The sequence below is a fragment of the Nomascus leucogenys genome, chromosome 7b (assembly GCF_006542625.1).
Source record: "Nomascus leucogenys isolate Asia chromosome 7b, Asia_NLE_v1, whole genome shotgun sequence".
Classification (NCBI taxonomy): Eukaryota; Metazoa; Chordata; class Mammalia; order Primates; family Hylobatidae; genus Nomascus; species Nomascus leucogenys.
In genome coordinates this window covers 72315717-72334378 of record NC_044387.1, presented here as the reverse complement: position 1 = coordinate 72334378, position 18662 = coordinate 72315717, and the positions used below count along the sequence as shown (strand labels likewise).

General features: G+C 44.6%; 1 protein-coding gene across 3 annotated transcripts in view; it reads right to left on the bottom strand.

Moving 5' to 3' along the window:
- Window positions 1-2682: 2682 nt before the first annotated feature.
- Window positions 2683-18662, bottom strand: part of FAM160A1 (family with sequence similarity 160 member A1) — a 263019-nt gene continuing 247039 nt past the window's right edge. For all 3 annotated transcript variants that reach the window (XM_030816237.1, XM_030816239.1, XM_030816238.1), the window contains 3 exons: window positions 16730-16908; window positions 16242-16380; window positions 2683-10680 (listed from right to left, as the gene is read on the bottom strand). In XM_030816237.1, the coding sequence (XP_030672097.1) occupies window positions 10427-10680; window positions 16242-16380; window positions 16730-16908 (572 nt within the window). In that variant the 3' untranslated portion in view covers window positions 2683-10426. The remainder of the gene's footprint in view (window positions 10681-16241; window positions 16381-16729; window positions 16909-18662) is intronic.

Below are 18662 nucleotides of genomic sequence, written 5' to 3'. Positions count from 1 at the left end.
TCCCTTTACCATTATGTAATGGCCTTATCTCTTTTGATCTTTGTTGGTTTAAAGTCTATTTTATCAGAGACTAGGATTGCAACCCCTGCCTTTTTTTGCTTTCCATTTGCTTGATGGATAGATCTTCCTCCGTCCCTTTATTTTGAGTCTATGTGTGTCTCTGCACGTGAGATGGGTTTCCTGAATACAGCACACTGATGGGTCCTGACTCCTTATCCAGTTTGCCAGTCTGTGTCTTTTAATTGGAGCATTTAGTCCATTTACATTTAAAGTTAATATCGTTATGTGTGAATCTGATCCTGTCATTATGATGTTAGTTGGTTATTTTGCTCGTTAGTTGATACAGTTTCTTCCTAGCTTCGATGGTCTTTACAATTTGGCATGTTTTTGCAGGGGCTGGTACCGGTTGTTCCTTTCCATGTTTAGTGCTTCCTTCAGGAGCTCTTTTAGGGCAGGCCTGGTGGTGACAAAATCACTCAGTGTTTGCTTGTCTGTAAAGTATTTTATTTCTCCTTCACTTATGAAGCTTAGTTTGGCTGGATATGAAATTCTGGGTTGAAAATTCTTTGCTTTAAGAATGTTGAATATCGGCCCCCACTCTCTTCTGGCTTGTAGAGTTTCTGCTGAGAGATCAGCTGTTAGTCTGATGGGCTTCCCTTTGTGGGTAACCCGACCTTTCTCTCTGGCTGCCCTTAACATTTTTTCCTTCATTTCAACTTTGGTGAATCTGACAATTATGTGTCTTGGAGTTGCTCTTCTCGAGGAGTATCTCTGTGGCGTTCTCTGTATTTCCTGAATCTGAATGTTGGCCTGCCTTGCTAGATTGGGGAAGTTCTCTTGGATAATATCTTGCAGAGTGTTTTCCAACTTTGTTCCATTCTCCCCGTCATTTTCAGGTACACCAATCAGACGTCGGTTTGGTCTTTTCACATAGTCCCAAATTTCTTGGAGGCTTTGTTCATTTCTTTTTATTCTTTTTTCTCTAAACTTCCCTTCTCTCTTCATTTCATTCATTTCATCTTCCATCAGCGATACCCTTTCTTCCAGTTGATTGCATCTGCTACCGAGGCTTCTGCAATCTTTGCGTAGTTCTCGATACTTGGCTTTCAGCTCCATCAGCTCCTTTATGCCCTTCTCTCCATTGGTTATTCTAGTTATCCATTCTTCTAATTTTTTTTCAAAGTTTTTAACTTCTTTGCTATTGTTTTGAATTTCCTCCCATAGCTCAGAGTAGTTTGATCGTCTGAAGCCTTCTTCTCTCAACTCATCAAAGTCATCCTCCATCCAGCTTTGTTCCGTTGCTCGTGAGGAACTGCGTTCCTTTGGAGGAGAGGTGCTCTGCTTTTTAGAGTTTCCAGTTTTTCTGCTCTGTTTTTCCCCCATCTTTGTGGTTTTATCTACTTTTGGTCTTTGATGATGGTGATGTACAGATGGGTTTTTGGTGTGGATGTCCTTTCTGTTTGTTAGTTTTCCTTCTACCAGACAGGACCCTCAGCTGCAGGTCTGTTGGAGCTTACTAGAGGTCCACTCCAGACCCTGTTTGGCTGGGTGTCAGCAGTGGTGGCTGCAGAACAGCGGATTTTCATGAGACTACAAATTCAGCTGTCTGATAGTTCCTCTGGAAGTTTTGTCTCAGAGGAGTACCTGGCTGAGTGAGGTGTCAGTCTGTCCCTACTGGGGGGTGCCTCCCAGTTAGGCTGCTCTGGGGTGAGGGACCCACTTTAGGAGGCAGTCTGTCCATTCTCAGATCTCCAGCTGCGTGCTGGGAGAACCACTACTCTCTTCAAAGCTGTCAGTCAGACAGGGACATTTAAGTCTGCAGAGATTCCTGCTGAATTTTTGTTTGTCTGTGCCCTGCCCCGAGAGGTGGAGCCTACAGAGGCAGGCAGGCCTCCTTGAGCTGTGGTGGGCTCCACCCAGTTCGAGCTTCCTGGCTGCTTTGTTTACCTAAGCAAGCCTGGGCAATGGCGGGCGCCCCTCCCCCAGCCTCGCTGCCGCCTTGCAGTTTGATCTCAGACTGCTGTGCTAGCAATCAGCGAGACTCCGTGGGCATAGGACCCTCCGAGCCAGGTGCGGGACACAATCTCCTAGTGTGCCGTTTTCCAGACCCGTTGGAAAAGCGCAGTATGAGGGTGGGACTGACCCAATTTTCCAGGTGCCGTCTGTTACCCCTTTCTTTGACTAGGAAAGGGAACTCCCTGACCCCTTGCGCTTCCCGAGTGAGGCAATGCCTCGCCCTGCTTTGGCTCACACACAGTGCGCTTCACCGACTGTCCTGTACCCACTGTTTGGCACTCCCTAGTGAGATGAAACCAGTACCTCAAACAGAAATGCAGAAATCACCCATCTTCTGTGTCGCTCAGGCTGGGAGCTGGAGACTGGAGCTGTTCCTATTCCAGGGCCAGCCATTGTTGTAGGTGATGGGCATTAGCAGTGGTCAAGAGAGACTGTAATTTGGATGTATTGTTTTCAGACCTAAACACAGGTTAACAAAGATGAAAACACAACCAGATAAACTGGCACAGTATAAACACAACATTTGTTTAAGGAGGTCTCAAGAGGGTGGGGAAGGAGGATATTACTAGAATTAATCAACCTATCGACTGAGTAGAAGTGATATTGCCTGTTCAACTCCCTACCCATCCCAGAAGGCACAGTCTGAGAATAAATGAATTTAAAAAATAAGTTTTCAAATAAATTTAATCAATAAAATATATACTGAAATATCACATAAAAATTAACTTACACTTCAAAGATTGTGCAGTTGACAACTCCCCCAAATCCCCCAACCCTCAGGCCAAACAAGATAAAAAGAAACAAGAAAAAGGTTGTAACATGAAATTGACTTGTTTTGCTCGGAAATAAGATTATAAATTAATTAGTAAATCAAAATCTTGACCTCTCATGATAATCGTGGTGCGCTGCAGGCATCACGATGAAGGCAGGGCTGTCTGCACTCCTGTGCTTGTGACACCTAATACTGTTCTCTCCATGGCACCGGAGCACCCCTTTGTTCAGTATATGCCTTTGTTACCTCTGACTCACGTCGCTTAAAGAAAGACCAGTTTTGGAAATGTTTTTTTAAAGCATACTTGTCAAAACGGTGATGTAAGAGAATAAAATCCTTGGAGGCCTTGATTTGAAGCTGTGAACCTGTAGCCTACCAAGGACAGTAAAAACATTGCCATTGTGAACGCTGCTCCAGAAGCAGCTGAGGAACTAGAAAAAGTGGACACCCCTCCATCACCAATTCAGCGACTCATGCTTCCTGGCTTGCACAGTTGCTCAGGACTTCCCTGAGGGTGATGAGAAAGGTGCCCCTCTTCCCCAGCCCAAAAGGTAGGCAGAGAAAGGTAACCAGTTGTGTGGTTCATTTTGGACAGGCATGAGGAGGTGGCTTTTTAAAAACATGTGTTTTAAAAAAGTTAGTTAGTGACAGAATTTTAAGAGACTATGTGACCTTACCCGGGAAGCCAGGTGCCCCGCATCCTGTTGCGGTCCTGAAAACTGCTGGGTCTAAAGTAACATGATTTTCACTAAACCTCTCTACAAGACAGTAAGGCTGAAGCAGTTCTCTCCTCGCTCCGCAAGTCTGAATTACAAATGGGCAAAGGTGGTCTGAGACTGGAGTCTGACAGGATCTTTATTTTGTAAGAAAGGATAAGGTTCAGTTTCGTTTTATAAATTCCGTTTTCACTAAAAGTTCTGGCTTCTTGGTGACTAAACCTTACAGAAAGCATCGAAGATCTTTCCAGACCATTTAAAATTAAGGGCTTACTTAAAAGGGGGTGCAGCCAGACAAGGACATTTACCAAAATTATGTCGAGTGCAAGCTGTATTAAGGACTGATTATTCCCAGAGGAAGATGCCATCGTTAAAGCACTTGATTTGCCCAGGCTGATTCTCATTCAGCTCTGACAACTGCCTGTTGTCTTGAATGCCAGCTTCTGAAATCCTGAAAGCCAAACCTTGTAAGTTGATACCACTGCTGCTAGGAAAAAACCAAAGCACAGCTCTGACTGAAACCCTATGAGATATTCTAAAGATATGTTTACATTAACACCCCAAAAAATTCACAAAGATGGCTCTGCTTGTAAAGGGGCCTCAGTGAAATACAATTTTACATTCTTGCATGAGTGTGCGTTTAGTCTGGTCTACTGGTTCACTCTTCAGGGAGAAATCTCATTAAAATGTATGAGTTGGCACCACAGGTGATGCCATTGCCATCTGTCTCAGGAATCCACACACCTGTAGGCTGGGTATATAATGCTGAGGCTCTGACTAGAAGTTGGGAGTGTGCTGGAAAACTGGCTCTGCCCCAGGCTGGCTTGAACCAGCTCTGCCTGGTCAGGCCCAAACCCTGTGTTCTGTTGCCTGGGGAGGAGGTTGGAGGGTTCTGGTGGGAAGGCAGGAATGTGCCAGCCCTAGCACTCTGCATGCTACCTAACAGAGGGAATATTCAGTAAAAGCTCGCTTACTGTATGAAACAAATTAATGGACAACCTTTTGTGGGGCCCTTTTGAAGAGACACTGGTGATACCAACTACTAGGCTTCTACATTCTGGGTCATCTGGGTCTAGAAAAGAGCTGTTTAATCTCTGTCCAGGGTTACACATCAAAGTGAACTTCTGTTCCTATCTTTCAAGGTGTAGGCCTAGGCCTAGGAAAAAGAACCTAGATCATTATTGCACCAAAGTAAGGATATTTTAGCCGAGCTCCCCCACCCCATGTACATTTTAGTAATTATTGCTAAAATAATTACTAAGATGGCCTCGAAGTTTCGGAAAGTACACACCCTCCTTCAGCTTGGAGTTGGTTAGTTCAGGACACAGCTTATGGCCATGACCCGCTATTTTATATTGTATCTTTCATTTCCACTGAATTTAGTTGCATAGTTTCTACATAGTGATTATTGGGGAAAAGCCACCAGATCTATCTGAAAGGCCATATTCTTTACCCATTACCAAAAGCAGCATGGAAGTGGCTGCCATGCCTCTTCAGCAGGTTTTAGACAAACATATTCATGGATTATTTGCAAATAGAGCTGACCCTTGCTTATGAGGTGGGAAGCATCTGATTGAAACCCTTAGTCAAATAGCTTAGCAAGAGTCGTGTAAGTAAAGATTGTCAACACCAAATTCCCTCTTTTAAAATATCCACAGGGCAAAAAGGGGCCTTGTTACAGGTGGGCCTTTCATAGACTTGTCCCAATAAAAAGTCAGCTGACACACTAAGCAGCACAGACTTCTGCAACCTCCACTCCATGAAATTTAATCTGGCCTAAGAGCTTCCATCACCTTTGTTGGGTTCTGAAATGATACAGTAAATCTAAACTCCCCGAAAGATGCCTGGAATGCATGTCGAAGTCATGCTGACAGGTCCTATTGGCCGTCTTGTTACTTGGGTAGGTAACAGTGAACTAGGTTAACTTAAACATTTTAAGACAGGAACAAAATTCACAATGACACTACGAGCTAGGAAAGGTCAGTCCTAGCTAAAATCATGATCAGTTTTAGGATTCTAGGTGCAAGAGGTCAAAGAACTGAAGGCTTCCACCCACCTTGTCCTGGTCATTCTTTTCCCTAAAGAACCCCTGAAAATCTTTCACTAAAGTCCTGTTTATCCAGTTAATGAGCTGCCAGGATAATCTGTAGTCCCAAAACAAGTAATGGCCTAATAAATGCCTGAATGTAGAGAGGATTTACTGAGGCAAAATTATCCTAAAAGCCATTCTTAGTCTTCTGAGAGCTCTTTCTAAAGCATTAGGTTTACAATGGTCATTCAAAAAGAAGGGCGGGGGGGGGGGAAGAATCAACTTCACTGTCTTACAATGTTTCCTCAATGATGTGATTTAAGGGTGGAACATAAACTGGTTTGACAGTCTTCTGTTTTAAGCTGTTACTTGATGGAGAATTAGTGTTGTGTGATTTATAGACTGATGGCTGAAGCAACAAGGGGCCCAGAATATCATCTTAATGACTTAAAGCTGATGTGGCATCAGCTACAAGAGACTGCTGTTTCCAGGAAGAGCTCACACTGCAAAGCAGGCTGCCGTTTGCAGCAAACCACACGACACCAGCCTGAGCCAGTGACTTGAAGCAGCACGTGCAATAATAGCTTACCTTCAGTAAAGTGTTTCATAAAAATGGCAAGCATGACAGACAGCCATTTCAGTAAATACAGGGCTGGTAATTAGCAATTACATTGAACTGCCCTTAAATGAGAACTGGGGCATATGCAGATACTGAACACCATGCCGGGATCGTTTAAAGTTAAGGGCTTACTTAAAAGGGGGTGCAGCCAGATAAAGACAGTTTACCAAAACTGTTATATCAAGTGAAAACTGTATTAAGGACAGATTATTCCCAGAGGACGATGCCATTGTTAAAGCACTTGATTTGTCCAGACTGCTGCGGCTGTGCTTCCCTCCAGAAGACAACCTAGACACGCTGATCCAGATTCAGAAGATTCAGCCCATCCACAACCCTAAACCTCAAACAGACCTGGGAATCCGTCCACATGACAGCCACAGCCAAGCTGATTTGGAGACACTGGAAACAACTTTCAACCCTGAGTACCCACTGGCTGCCAAAATTAAACAGGCAACCCCAATATTCATGTAGCCCGTTTCTAGATTCTGTTCATAAGAGGATGCTTTCCTGACAAGACCCTGGCTCCATGATGTCTTATCCTGGACAGAAACTAACTATATCTGACCTAAATAAAAGCCGCCTGCTAAGGAAAGGGTACTCCTGGTGACCTATAAAAATACTGAATGCATCCTACCTAACACCTGACAGACATCCACTCCAACCCGAGCACATCAAAGTATTTTCCAAAATAATACTCCACAAAGTGGGGACCACTTCACAATTCCTCTAAATACCAGGGAAAGGAGGTATCTAATGGTAAAGAAAAATCACATCTCTAACTGGCTATTCCAGCACTCCCATTTCATGGTTGGGAAGTTGTATTTTACCAGCCATGAAATTACGTTTTAGGCTGAACCTAACTAGGAATTTCTTTGTGTAAAATTTTAAAAAACATTTACTTGGCCATTTCCAAAAAATCAATTTTAAATATCCCAGTGCCCTCATACATTTTGAACCACAGAAGTCACTCAGTCTGGAACTTTAAGTCAGGCCCTGAATTATGAATTGAGGTTAATGTTGTGATACTCCGGGAACTCTTGGCTCCCTCACCTTTCCTGCCCAGGCCAGATGCAGTGACGCCAGCTCAGGGGCTGCGCCAGGGGGCGGTACCCACGGTTTCTCTTCCCCTACATTCTTCCAGCAAGGAGCACAGCGACTGGTGTAGGAGCCTGTCAACACAGAGAAGTGTGCACACTCGGACCATATCTTTAAGCATGCCAAACATACTTAAGATTTTCCCCCCAACTCATTACAAAAAAAGATATTTCTAAGGGCTTGCTGATTTACTTTAGGACTGGAATATTCTACTTCATTGCCAATGATATTTTTCCCAACAAGGAGTTCCCATTCTCACCCACCCACTCCCTGGTTTCTTCATATCCGCCTAGATCAATGTTCACTCCCCCAAATCGTGCAGGATTTGCTCTTCTCCCATGGATAGACTCAGTTCTCTGCTGTTTTTCTTTTGGCATGTCCATGTCACTCCCTAAGTAACCCACTCTCAGTTATTTCACTCAGCCACATGGGTTTTCCTATTCTCTCTACATCCAGCTCCATTTTCTGACTTCATTTTGCAAAACCATGGACAAAAACCTCTGAGGACTGTAATGGATTCAGAAACATGAACCAGTTTCCAAATCCAAATAGGAAGTTAGCATTATCGTGTGAGTTTGCTGCCAGCACCCCAGCATGGGAAGTTACATTCTCCTGCCTGTCACTGCACACACCAGTCATCTCTGTCCCCATTTAAAGTAAGTCTACTTCAGGCTGGGCCCAGTGGCTCACACCTGTAATCCCAGCACTTCAGGAGGCCAAGGTGGGACGATCACTTGAGCCCAGGACTTTTAAGACCAGCCTGGGCAACATGGTGAAACCCCGTCTCTACAAACTATACCAAAAAGTTAGCTGGGTGTGGTGGCACGTTCCTATATTCCCAGCTACTCAGGAGGCTGAGGTGGGAGGATCACTTGAGCCCAGGAGGTTGAGGCTACAATGAGCTGTGATCACACCACTCCACTCTAGCCCAGGCAGCACAAGACCCTGTCTCAAAAAAACAAAATAATAAAGTAAGTTTATTTCAGTACCTATTGAAAAAAACAGAGGCACAAAATCAATCTTTTCCCAAAGGAAACCTTCCACAAAGGGGACCATGGTGTTCTACAATGCAGAAATATGGATTCAAGAAGAATCAACACCACCACCAGATAATGGAGAAAGGTGTAAATCAAACTACAAAGCTAAAGAATTCAATTTCCAGATGTGGCATTAGCATTTTATGACTTTGTAAGTCCAAACAAGAAGATAAATACATGTGCAAAAACAAACTTAGAGTATAATAAATTACAGCCGAACTTCCATCTTCAACTGTTCCTCTATCTTAAGCTACCTTCTTTTCTAATGGAGACTTGTGGGCTGTGCAAATACAACCAGACATCAGGAAGCCAGGAGCAGGCCAATCTGCTGTGCCTCATCCCTTCTGGCTGCTGCACCACAGCTGAGCAAACCATTTGTCAAGACAAACAGAAATGTACAGTGAGTAGGAACCTTTGGTGTCTTCCTTGGACTATGAAACACGAAAGCAAGGCTGGTTCCTAACAGCTCACCCTGCCCAGGCCAGGTCTCCTGTTGTCATTTCACAGGCCAGCTCTCAATTTCTCATTCACTCAATACAAAGCTGCTTCAAGATTCCTGAAGCACAAAAGGGCCTCCACTGCCTCACAGCATTGCAGGTGTGGTTCTTCCGCCACTGCCCTGCCTGTGCATGAGGGGCCTGATTAAGACCAAACCAGTGCTCCTGAGGCACAACCACCAGACCTGTGGCCGCCCTCAGGGCTCCACAGAGATGCCCACAAGGAACAGAGAGAGATGAACCTTCCAATTTCCCTCCAAACAGGCAGGCTCAAGCTCGTTACTTGCTTCGCACCTGCAGAACTGGGCCCAAAATAGAGGGGAGTGGAATTTAATATCCATAAAAATCAGTTGTTTATGGTCTCATTTTCAGCTCACGATTATTCTGTTTTCCCCTCTTGGTGGTGGTTTAACATGGCTGTGGCTCTAAGTATAATCCTGCCTCTTGGAGCAGGCTGCAAAGCAGTAGAGGGACACTCATACAGCATGGTGGGGCGTTCTAATGAACCCCATTACTAGGAAGCCAGCATTTCCATGCAGAGTGAGTCTCCAGCAGGCACTTGGCTTTGCAGGGCTCCAGGTGACCTGTTTGCATTTACATCCAAGATCCTGAAGTGGGCTGTACAGTTCCTGTTTCTCTACAAAGTGCAGCTTATTAGCAAAAGGGAATAGAATTTTAAATAATGACCAGTGTTTTTACGGGCTGCATTTAGTTTATCTCCCCATCCCACCCAGTATACCCTCCCTGAAAAAACCCACTATGAAATGGCTTCACAAGTTAGTTTGTTTTTATAAAACACTTATAAAAATAATGATGGTTGTCTTCTTACATATATATGTGATACCATCACTTCTTCATCTGATCAAACTCCTACAAACCAAAGTAACAGTTTGCATAGGTATACTTAATTTTGTGCAAATCTTACTAATATAAGGCCATCTTCAGTGTTTAGGTAGTGTCATGCTGATTAAAGTAAGCTCTCAGGAAATAAGAAAAATTATCTGCATTCCAAATTCTCTCCAAGGACATCCGACTTCCCAGGCAGATAGCTGAGACCAGTGGCTCTGCTGGCACCATAAGGCAACACACGCTGGGGATGACACACGTCCTGGAAGTAAAATCCAAAGGGAAAGATGATATGTGCTTTCGTGATGGAGGCAGGAGGAGCTCCATCTTTACTCTTCCTTTATAAAACAGAGGCCAAAATGCAGGAGGCAACAGGACCATTCGCATAATTGCAGGTGTACAATCTTCCTGAACCCCAATATTTGCTCAGTGTGATCACTGAACCCCAATATTTGCTTGGTGTGATCTGAGCTGCAAGATGAGTAACTCAAAGGAATAGGAGAATGACAACCAAAAAAATATAAGGAGGAAAAACGGAGCAAAGACAACTGCCAAGGGAGCAACCAGCTTATGAGACTTACATTCTATATATAACATAAGGTGGAAAGGCCCGGCTAGAGAGAGAGAGGAAAGATACAGAAAATTCCCCTCCCCACAAATACAAATCAAGTATTGTCAGGAAACATTAAAATAGAAATCTTTGTAAGCAGCTTTGCATTTAACATTCAGTCAAGACACTAAAACCTTACAAAACAAGAACCTCTATTAAAAAAAAAAAAAAAAAAAAAAAACAAAGAAGCTAACAGCAGGAGTCCTCAAAGTCACCCAAGATCTTGTAGCACAGAATGGAGTGTTCCTGGGCCAAGGCCGCCAGCTCCTTCAGGAACTCTGGGAAGAGGGCAGCAGCCAGCATGGGGTTCCTCACCGGCAGGGGCAGGTTGGGGGGTGCCTCAGCCACCCTGGTTCTGTGGGTCAGGATGGGCTGAAGCACTCTTGGAGGTCCATCCAAAAGGTTCTTGCCACTTCCTGTCCTGGAAGCCTCCTGAATGGGATCTGAAAGCGGAAAGAAAACCATCATGGCGTCCCTCCATAGCCTTCCCATCCACCCTCTTCAGTGGAGCATGTGTTTGGGGGCAGAGTTGCTGGAGAGTATCTAGTTACGAGTGCAGTTCCTATAATGGACTAAATCCTGAAGATGCAGCCCTTGTGCACTCCATGACACACATATTTGCCCAACAGATATCCTCCACCATATAGCATGTGATATGAGACTTTCACCCAAAATTCCTTCTAAGGAACTTCATGCAGAAATCATGGCAAGAATATAGGTTTGTCAAGAATCCTCCGTGCCAGAATGTGGAAATGGGGGAAACTGACAAAGGCATCTCCTGTCGTTGGCTTATTAAGGGGCGATAAGCAATCCCGCCTGCTCTCCCAGCCTCCCATGCTGGGATGACTGTTCTCCCTTTGCCGATTAAGCCCTGACAGCACAGCATAGCTCCAGCAGGGAGGCTGGGTGAAATGGGTCACTCCAAGCTCTCTGCAGCAGGTGCTCCAGCCTCTCGGGCTCCCCGGTGACCTCCAGTCTTCTTCTGGCAAGGACCTCCAACGTTTTACATAAAAGGAGAGCGGGAGATTCCTTGAGATCAGCAGAAATAATGGAAGGGAAGTTGGGTGCTGGTAAGACCAGACTAAGAACTTCCTGCAACCATGGGGAATTAGTAGCAGCAAATGGCTTAGAAGCCTACCTTGAAGGAGGGTTTCCATCTCAATTTCAATAACATAGGCCTAAGATGAGTTCAAATTTTAACATATCCAAGTGATTTGCATTTTCCTATCACATCAGTTTTTACTAATTAAAATGGTTCAACTTCCCTATTTGATTCCTGAACATCACCAGCCCTCACATATTTGTAGGAATTATTTATGCCTTCCTCTGCCCCCTACCCAAACAATCTCATTACTCCTTATAAATCATTATATCCAAGTTCTTCATTATTTTGGCTGCTTCTTAGAATTCAGTACCATTTTTCAACATTCTTCTCAGAGTGTTGCTTAACTACAGTACTAAAAATTCTTGACATTTATAGTACTTTCCACATCTCACTACTATAGTCTTTAGTGTTAAAAAAAAAAAAAAAAAAAACAAACTTCCACTTGACTGCTTTAAATATCCTTTTAGATTAAGGCTTATCACAGCTTTAATGCCATAAAGAACTGAGAATCTGTCTTCTGCTACCTTTCAGCAGAAATTCATGCCCCAGCAACAGAGTGAGCACAAAAGTGTTGATGTCACTGAGGTACATGTCAACCTTGGAGAGCACCCCTTCTCATCCCCAACCCTAGCTCGGGACCTGTCACTCTCCAAAGCGCCCAGCAAAGCTCACAAAGGAAGCTGGCCTGCGTTCCAATGGGGACTGGGACACCGTGGACCTACTCCCAGACCGAGACCTGCACTGTTCATGCTTGTTCCTCCACCTAGAATTCCCTGCCCCATTCTCTGCTCACCTAAATCTTACTAGCCTTAGAGGCATTATTAATTAGCACAGTGGTTAAGACCACAGAGTCTGCCACTCGCTGGCTGACTTCAGGCAAGTTGCTTTACCTCTCTGTACTTCTATTTCCTCACCTGTCAAAAGCTATTCATAGAGTTGTTATAAAGATTAAATGAGTCAATAGGTATAAAGTACACAGTGACCTCTGAATGGGTGTCAGCTACCACATCATCCTCATCAGTACAGTTGCCACCAACTTCACAATGAATTTCCAGTTTCCTGCCCCCAGAAGTCATTCCTATGGTCTTTATGCCTTCCTCTGCCCTCTACCCAAACAGTCTCATTCTAGCCTCTTCTCCATGTTATTGACCAACTAAGGCCTGCATCGCCCTTCAGCCTCACATTGTTTATGTCTTATCACCTCTACTAGACTCCAACCTTTCTCAGGGCTGAGCCCTATCTGATAACATGTCTTTAGCAACCCCTAACACACTTCTGTACTCATAGAAGCTAATAAACATTTGCTGAATAAATGAGTGAAGGAACTGATCTCATCAGTCTTCCCTACTCCTCATTCTCCCTGCAGCTGCTCATATTCCTCTCCCCCATTCTCCTTCAAATTCATTCATTCTCTTCTCCCCTAAAAAGGGGTTTTGTGACTCATTTGTCTAGCTTGATCTGTGAATAAAAAGTGTCATTGCTAAGGCTCATTTACCCAGTATGAATCCAAGAATCAGAACTGTCTTCACTAATGAAGGCAGGAGAACACCCAGAGAGGGAGACCAGGGGCTGGCTGGGAGATCCATAGCACGATTCCATCAGCAGTGGTAGCACATTGACCCGGGCTCCCTCCGGGGTCTTGGCCTTTCAGTGTGTCACCAAGCACCATCAAATTCTCCATTCAAAAGCAAGCAGACCCGAGTTATGGTCCCTGCCTGGCCACCAGCTCATCATAAAATGTCTGTTTCCATCTCTGTAAACTGGGGACATTACCTACCTGATCTCCCTTCTAGAGTCAGTGCCCAGTAAAAGGGCTCTGAATATAAGTAAATACAGTGAACTGTTACTCTGTGGTTTGGAAAGTATTTGAGTTGAAAGAGAAAGGCATGGCAAGTGGCTGAATCTCAGAGACCAACAGCCTCAAGAATAATAATGTGGAACTGGGAACAGGACGCCGCTTGCTCTGGAGCAGCAGCCACATAGACTTTTACTGCTGTTGGAAGCATTAGTGAGGAGGCTCGTTTTTCACCGGGGCTGCCAGGAGGTGAAGGGAATGCAGGGCCTGCATGATGGAGCAGCTCTGGCTGCAGGCGCCTGAGTTACGCCCCTCATAAAAGGGTCCAACAAGCATGCACGAGCACCTGAAGAAAAAGGCAGGGCAGAGGTAAGTATAAATAAATGTCAGAATTAGGAATGGCTTCTGAAATGTTGCTCTGGGTCTGAAAAGCTGCAACAGAAGGTTTTCAAGACTAATACTGGGAAGATTTCAGAAGTGAGGACAGAGATATGTTACGTGTTCATCTCCCTGGCAGCAGCATTAGGCAAAGGGCAGAGCACACAGACACTTGGAAACCCAAATATTTGGCCCATTACCATAATTGTTCATTGTAAATTGCTCTGTATCCCAGTGAGAACAGGCCTCCCAGATTTGACTCATTTACAGGAAATCATGTCACAGTAAATGCTTCAGAAGTCAGCTTTGTACAAGGGGACAGGAAACTCTCATTCTGTCAGTTAAAGATGCTTTAAGTGGGGGAAGAGTATGACTTGGCTAACCTGGAAAAGTTAGAAAGTTAATCTAAAAAAACTCAAGTAAAAGAAAAATGTTATATCCAGAGAGAAGATTCTTACAGGTCAGAGCCCTGGAGTGTCACAGACCTTACTTAAGGAGCATGAAACCCAGCTAACTAATCTGACAACCTTAGGCAGTGAGAACAAGTTCCCCGGGCACATATTTTGCAATCATGGCCTCCAGACACTCTGAAACCAGGACAAGCCCAAGGTGTGAGTGACCCCGACCCTTTCCCTGAATGTGGGGGTTAAGGCTCAGTGTACCCTGAGTATCTAGTGTACCTCAGTATATCTAGGTTGGTCAGTGTGTACACTCGTCTCCTTGAACTAGCTAAAATGGGCTGAGGCACTTGAGTTTCATGATCCTGGCTGAATACCCTGGACCTCTAATTTTGGCTTCCTTAATGAAAATGAAGCTAATGGTACCTTTTTTGCCCTTTTCAGAGTGCTGTTTGATAATGAAAATTGACCGCCTGAGAAAGCACCTTATAAACTGTAAAATACAGTGAAGACCAGGCCTTGTCTAGGAGACTGCAGAATGCCCACAACTTGTTGCAGCTCTTCCCATCAAGAGGTGGGGTGTTTGCTCCATTCTTCAATCTGCGCTGGCCCTCTGTCTTGCTTTGGCTAACAGAATGCTGCAGAATGGACCTTACGTGAGCTGAGTCTGAGCCTCACAAGATTTTCTATGCTTCTGCTCTCACTCTTGGAGCCCTATTAACTGTGACATGGACCAGCCTGGGCTAATCTGCTGGATGGTGAGAAACACCCCCATCACCCCCATCACTCCAGCCACAGCCACAGATGTGAGTGAGGCCATCCTCGACATCCAGCCACCCACTGATGGCAGACACACAAGCGAGTCCAGGCAAAATCCGCCTGGCCCAGATCAGCAAAACACCCAGATGACCACACAGATTCATAAGCAATCATTAATGGCCTTGTGTTAAGCCAATGAGTTTCGCAGTGGTTTATTATACTGGTAATTGGTGCACCTTCTCTCGCAGGGTGGGTGGCAGCAGCATGCGCCCTGTTCAGGAGGAACACAACTCACACACTGACCACCCATCTGTCTAAGGAGGCCACACGGCACCCGAAGTCCACCTTCCCACGGAGATGCCAGGCTTCTTTCCCTCCATGAATGCCTTTGCCTGCTCTTCTCAAAGCCCGACTCCTCACTTTACCAGTGGTACATGGCCTACCTTTCTTTCAAACCCTACCTTGCAGTACCCTAAGGACTCATCGCAACCCAAGTTCTGGCTTCAGCTAGAAAGCACCTAAGAGATGGAGAACAAATCCTTCATTTAAAAGTCAAGGGACATTGGGCCTGTGAGGTAAAGCGACCAAGATCAAATAGCTGCACAGGGGCAGCATCAGGCCTTCAGAGTTCTGGGTTCTTTTCAGCTGCTTTGAAAGGTGGAACAATTGCCCTGAGTTTCATTTCTGCTGCTCACTGCCAATCTTGTTTCTGATCACTTGCCTTTGGCCCAGGACTGAGAGCCTTACTCTCTCCATTGTTCATCTGCCACAAAGAAGCCTGATTGGTCTATGGAAAAGTAAAAGCCAGTGCAATATGGGGCATTCCTACTTTGCTCCTACCAAGGCCTAAGTGACAGCTCAGGGGACAATGGTCAGCAAATCAGTCCAACCAGAGCTTAAATAAGGTAAAGCAGCAGTGGTGCTCGGGGGCCTGGCCAGCCATCCTCAGTGCTCCTACTAGCACCGACCCATGCCCCCGCCCCCACTCCTCACTCTGCCAGGGCCCTGGCCTAACACCTCCTCTAGAGCCCATAAAAAGGCACTCTCAGAGATTTTAGGCTGAGCATAAACTTTACTTCTCCCAGTCCAAACCGTTTTTTTGTTTTGTTTTTTGTTTTACCTCCTAGGGCCCTAAAGCACACTTATTTATGGCCCAAGAGCGTCTGAAAACATAATAAAGAGAACACATGCCCTCCTCAGGACAGGCTGCCCAAAAAAATGACTCGGAGAGTGCATATAATGCCTCTTTCTGACCCATGTGTGCCATGTGATTTATTCTAGCCTGACAATATCCTACACGTCAGCTCCTTGCAGGCATCACTCTCAGTTAAAAAAACAAAATCCCTTCTAGACCCTCCACAGAGGAAACAAGCCAGGTATGAGCAAGGCAGACCTTTCTTTATGTTTAAGAATGCTAAGAGGTGGTTCCTCCCTGTTGCATAAAAATGAAAATATCTCTGAATGCTTCTAGGATCCAGAAGCCAGTGCAGCATCTGTGAACTGAGGCTAGCAGGCTAGGGACGTGGAGGAGTAATTTAAGGAGGGGTGCGGTGGAGAAACCTGGCTTACCTTTGGTTAGTGCCGCAGGGGTCATATCAGACATGTCCACACGGAAGAGCAGGTATTGCTGGGCTTGAATGAGGAGTCCTGGGAAGTCTCTCTCCACAGAAGCAAACTGTTCAATCTTGTTTTTCACAGATGCGAGGACCTGTCAAAAACAGCATTACTGATGTTAATGCCTCACCATGAAATTCCACTCCCAGTTATCAATATATCTTGCAGGTATCACCCTCCTTATGGGAACTATTATGATGTTAGACATTTGCTCATTTTTAACGGCCTGGGTGTTCTGCGTAGGGCACCGTCAAAACATCAAACTAAATGAAGCTCTACAGTTTGTCTAGAATAATCTACACAGTGAGCTTAATAGGACAGGGAAGGAAAGCAAATGAATTAGAGCAGAGGAATTTTTGGAAAACAAAATAAAGAGAAAGAGATGCCCTGCAAATTAGCACCCACAAAATCAACAGGTGTGGATGTGGGTTCAGCTAACATACCTGATAGAGAGAGCGGACACTTGGCTGGAAGACCATGTTGGTGTTGAGCAGAAAGGAGCGCAGGAGTGGCTGGGGGTAGCTGGCTAGCTGAGTAATGATCCCAATAAGCAGCAAATTAACATGTAAAGAGTTCTCCAGCATGTTCTCCAGCTTTGACAGGACTACGCTGATGAATGGGCCTGCAGGAAGAACACAAGGCTTCAGGGCTGGCTGAGCTCACAGGGATGCCTTTCCCTGACAACTGCAGAACCATCTTTGCCACATCTCCCAAACCACTACGGGCCCACAGGTGCAAGCCAGACACAGCAAATACGGCCACGTTTTCTCCTGCCTCGAGACCAAAACAGAAAACAAACCACCACGGCAAAAAGAAAACAGAAAAATAGGCATGGTTACTGACATTTTGACTCCCTGAGCAGTTTTGATACTTATTAAAATTATCACAGACCTCGAAAAAAAATTTAATTTTTTAAAATTAAAATATGCTTTTCTATATCATTCCTGTATTTCTTGGGGCTGCCAATGTTTAAAACATGACAGCCATCATCTCACGATGCACGGACTGTATGGATGGTAGGGTTTCATGTAAGCACCAGGGGCCATTAAAAGTCTTAGTAATGAAAAATCTCTGTAAAGAACACCAAAAACGCACAAACTATGTTTATCAAACAGCAACACTGTGAACAGGGGTTACCTATCGTGAACAAGCACACTGAGAAAAATTTGGTTTTGTCAAGTGTCGTAATGTGGAACAATAAAAAAATAGGTGAGAGGTGGAGGAGCCCCTGCTTATAACCTTAGTAGCCTTGGCAACTCGTAACCACATCTTGATTTTCAGAGGAGAGAGAAAAGGGTGTCAGTTTTGGGAGATACAGTTCGGCATGTCATAGATTTCTTAAAAAAGAAAATCCGTATGACTACAAAAGCAGTCATTTAAAAAAAGCAGTTAAAAAAATTAGTCATACAAAAGCAGTCCGTTAAGAAAAAATAGGCAAAAAGAAGTTCTGCTACTTTGGGTCACTAGAAAATTAATATGCTTTGAGTTCATTGAGGGCAGGGAAAACCAAAAATAAATCTGGCATTAATAAACTTACTTGAAGATACTTTAAATTTTTACCATAAAAGTGTTCTGTTAAACACAATCAATGAGAATTTTGCATTTCCCTTGGTGGAGCTATTGATGATGCTACTAAACCGTGGCATGTTTATAACGAAAGCACACATCCCTTGATAAATAAGCCATGCCTTATGAAGATGTCACCAACATTAATACGAGTGTAACAAAAACATACTTCATCACAAGATGCTTCATTCAGAAGCCCTGGTAGCATAAGAGAGTAAAACCCTTTGCAAGGAACAGAAGCTGTGTGTGTGGAATGGGAACACCAAACCGAAACCTTTACCACACAGGGGAGGAACAGGGTAACTGCAATATCCCTGTCTCCAGGAACACTAAGGATGTCTCTAAGGGATCTCAACACAAGAGGCACCATCCCCTCACGTATGGCATTTAGCCTCAACTTCCCCATCCTTGGGACAGGAGGCAAAGGTCTTTAGTCACTTTCCATGACATAAGAGGTCAATGAACTCTTCAGATAGAGACTCTTTGGAGATGCTTACAAACAACTGGGAGACTTGCCAAACACATTTGGAAACTCTGGATAGGGACCCCAGTTTGAAAGCAACTAATGGTTTTCCCATAAAGAACCCCAGAAATGTCAGTGGTAACTCTTAAGGCATCGCAACACAATTCGGCCTTCAAGGTAGATCTAGAGGGGGAAGGCTGCTGTCCTCAGCTTCCTCTCACCTGCTCCCCTGCAGTCCCTGGCTTAGCATGTATTTCCTTCCAGATGGAGCAAAAGCAGGTGAATTAAGACATACTTAGGTGGGCAGAGTCTTCTGTAAAACATATGACCCTAAAATGATCCCTCAG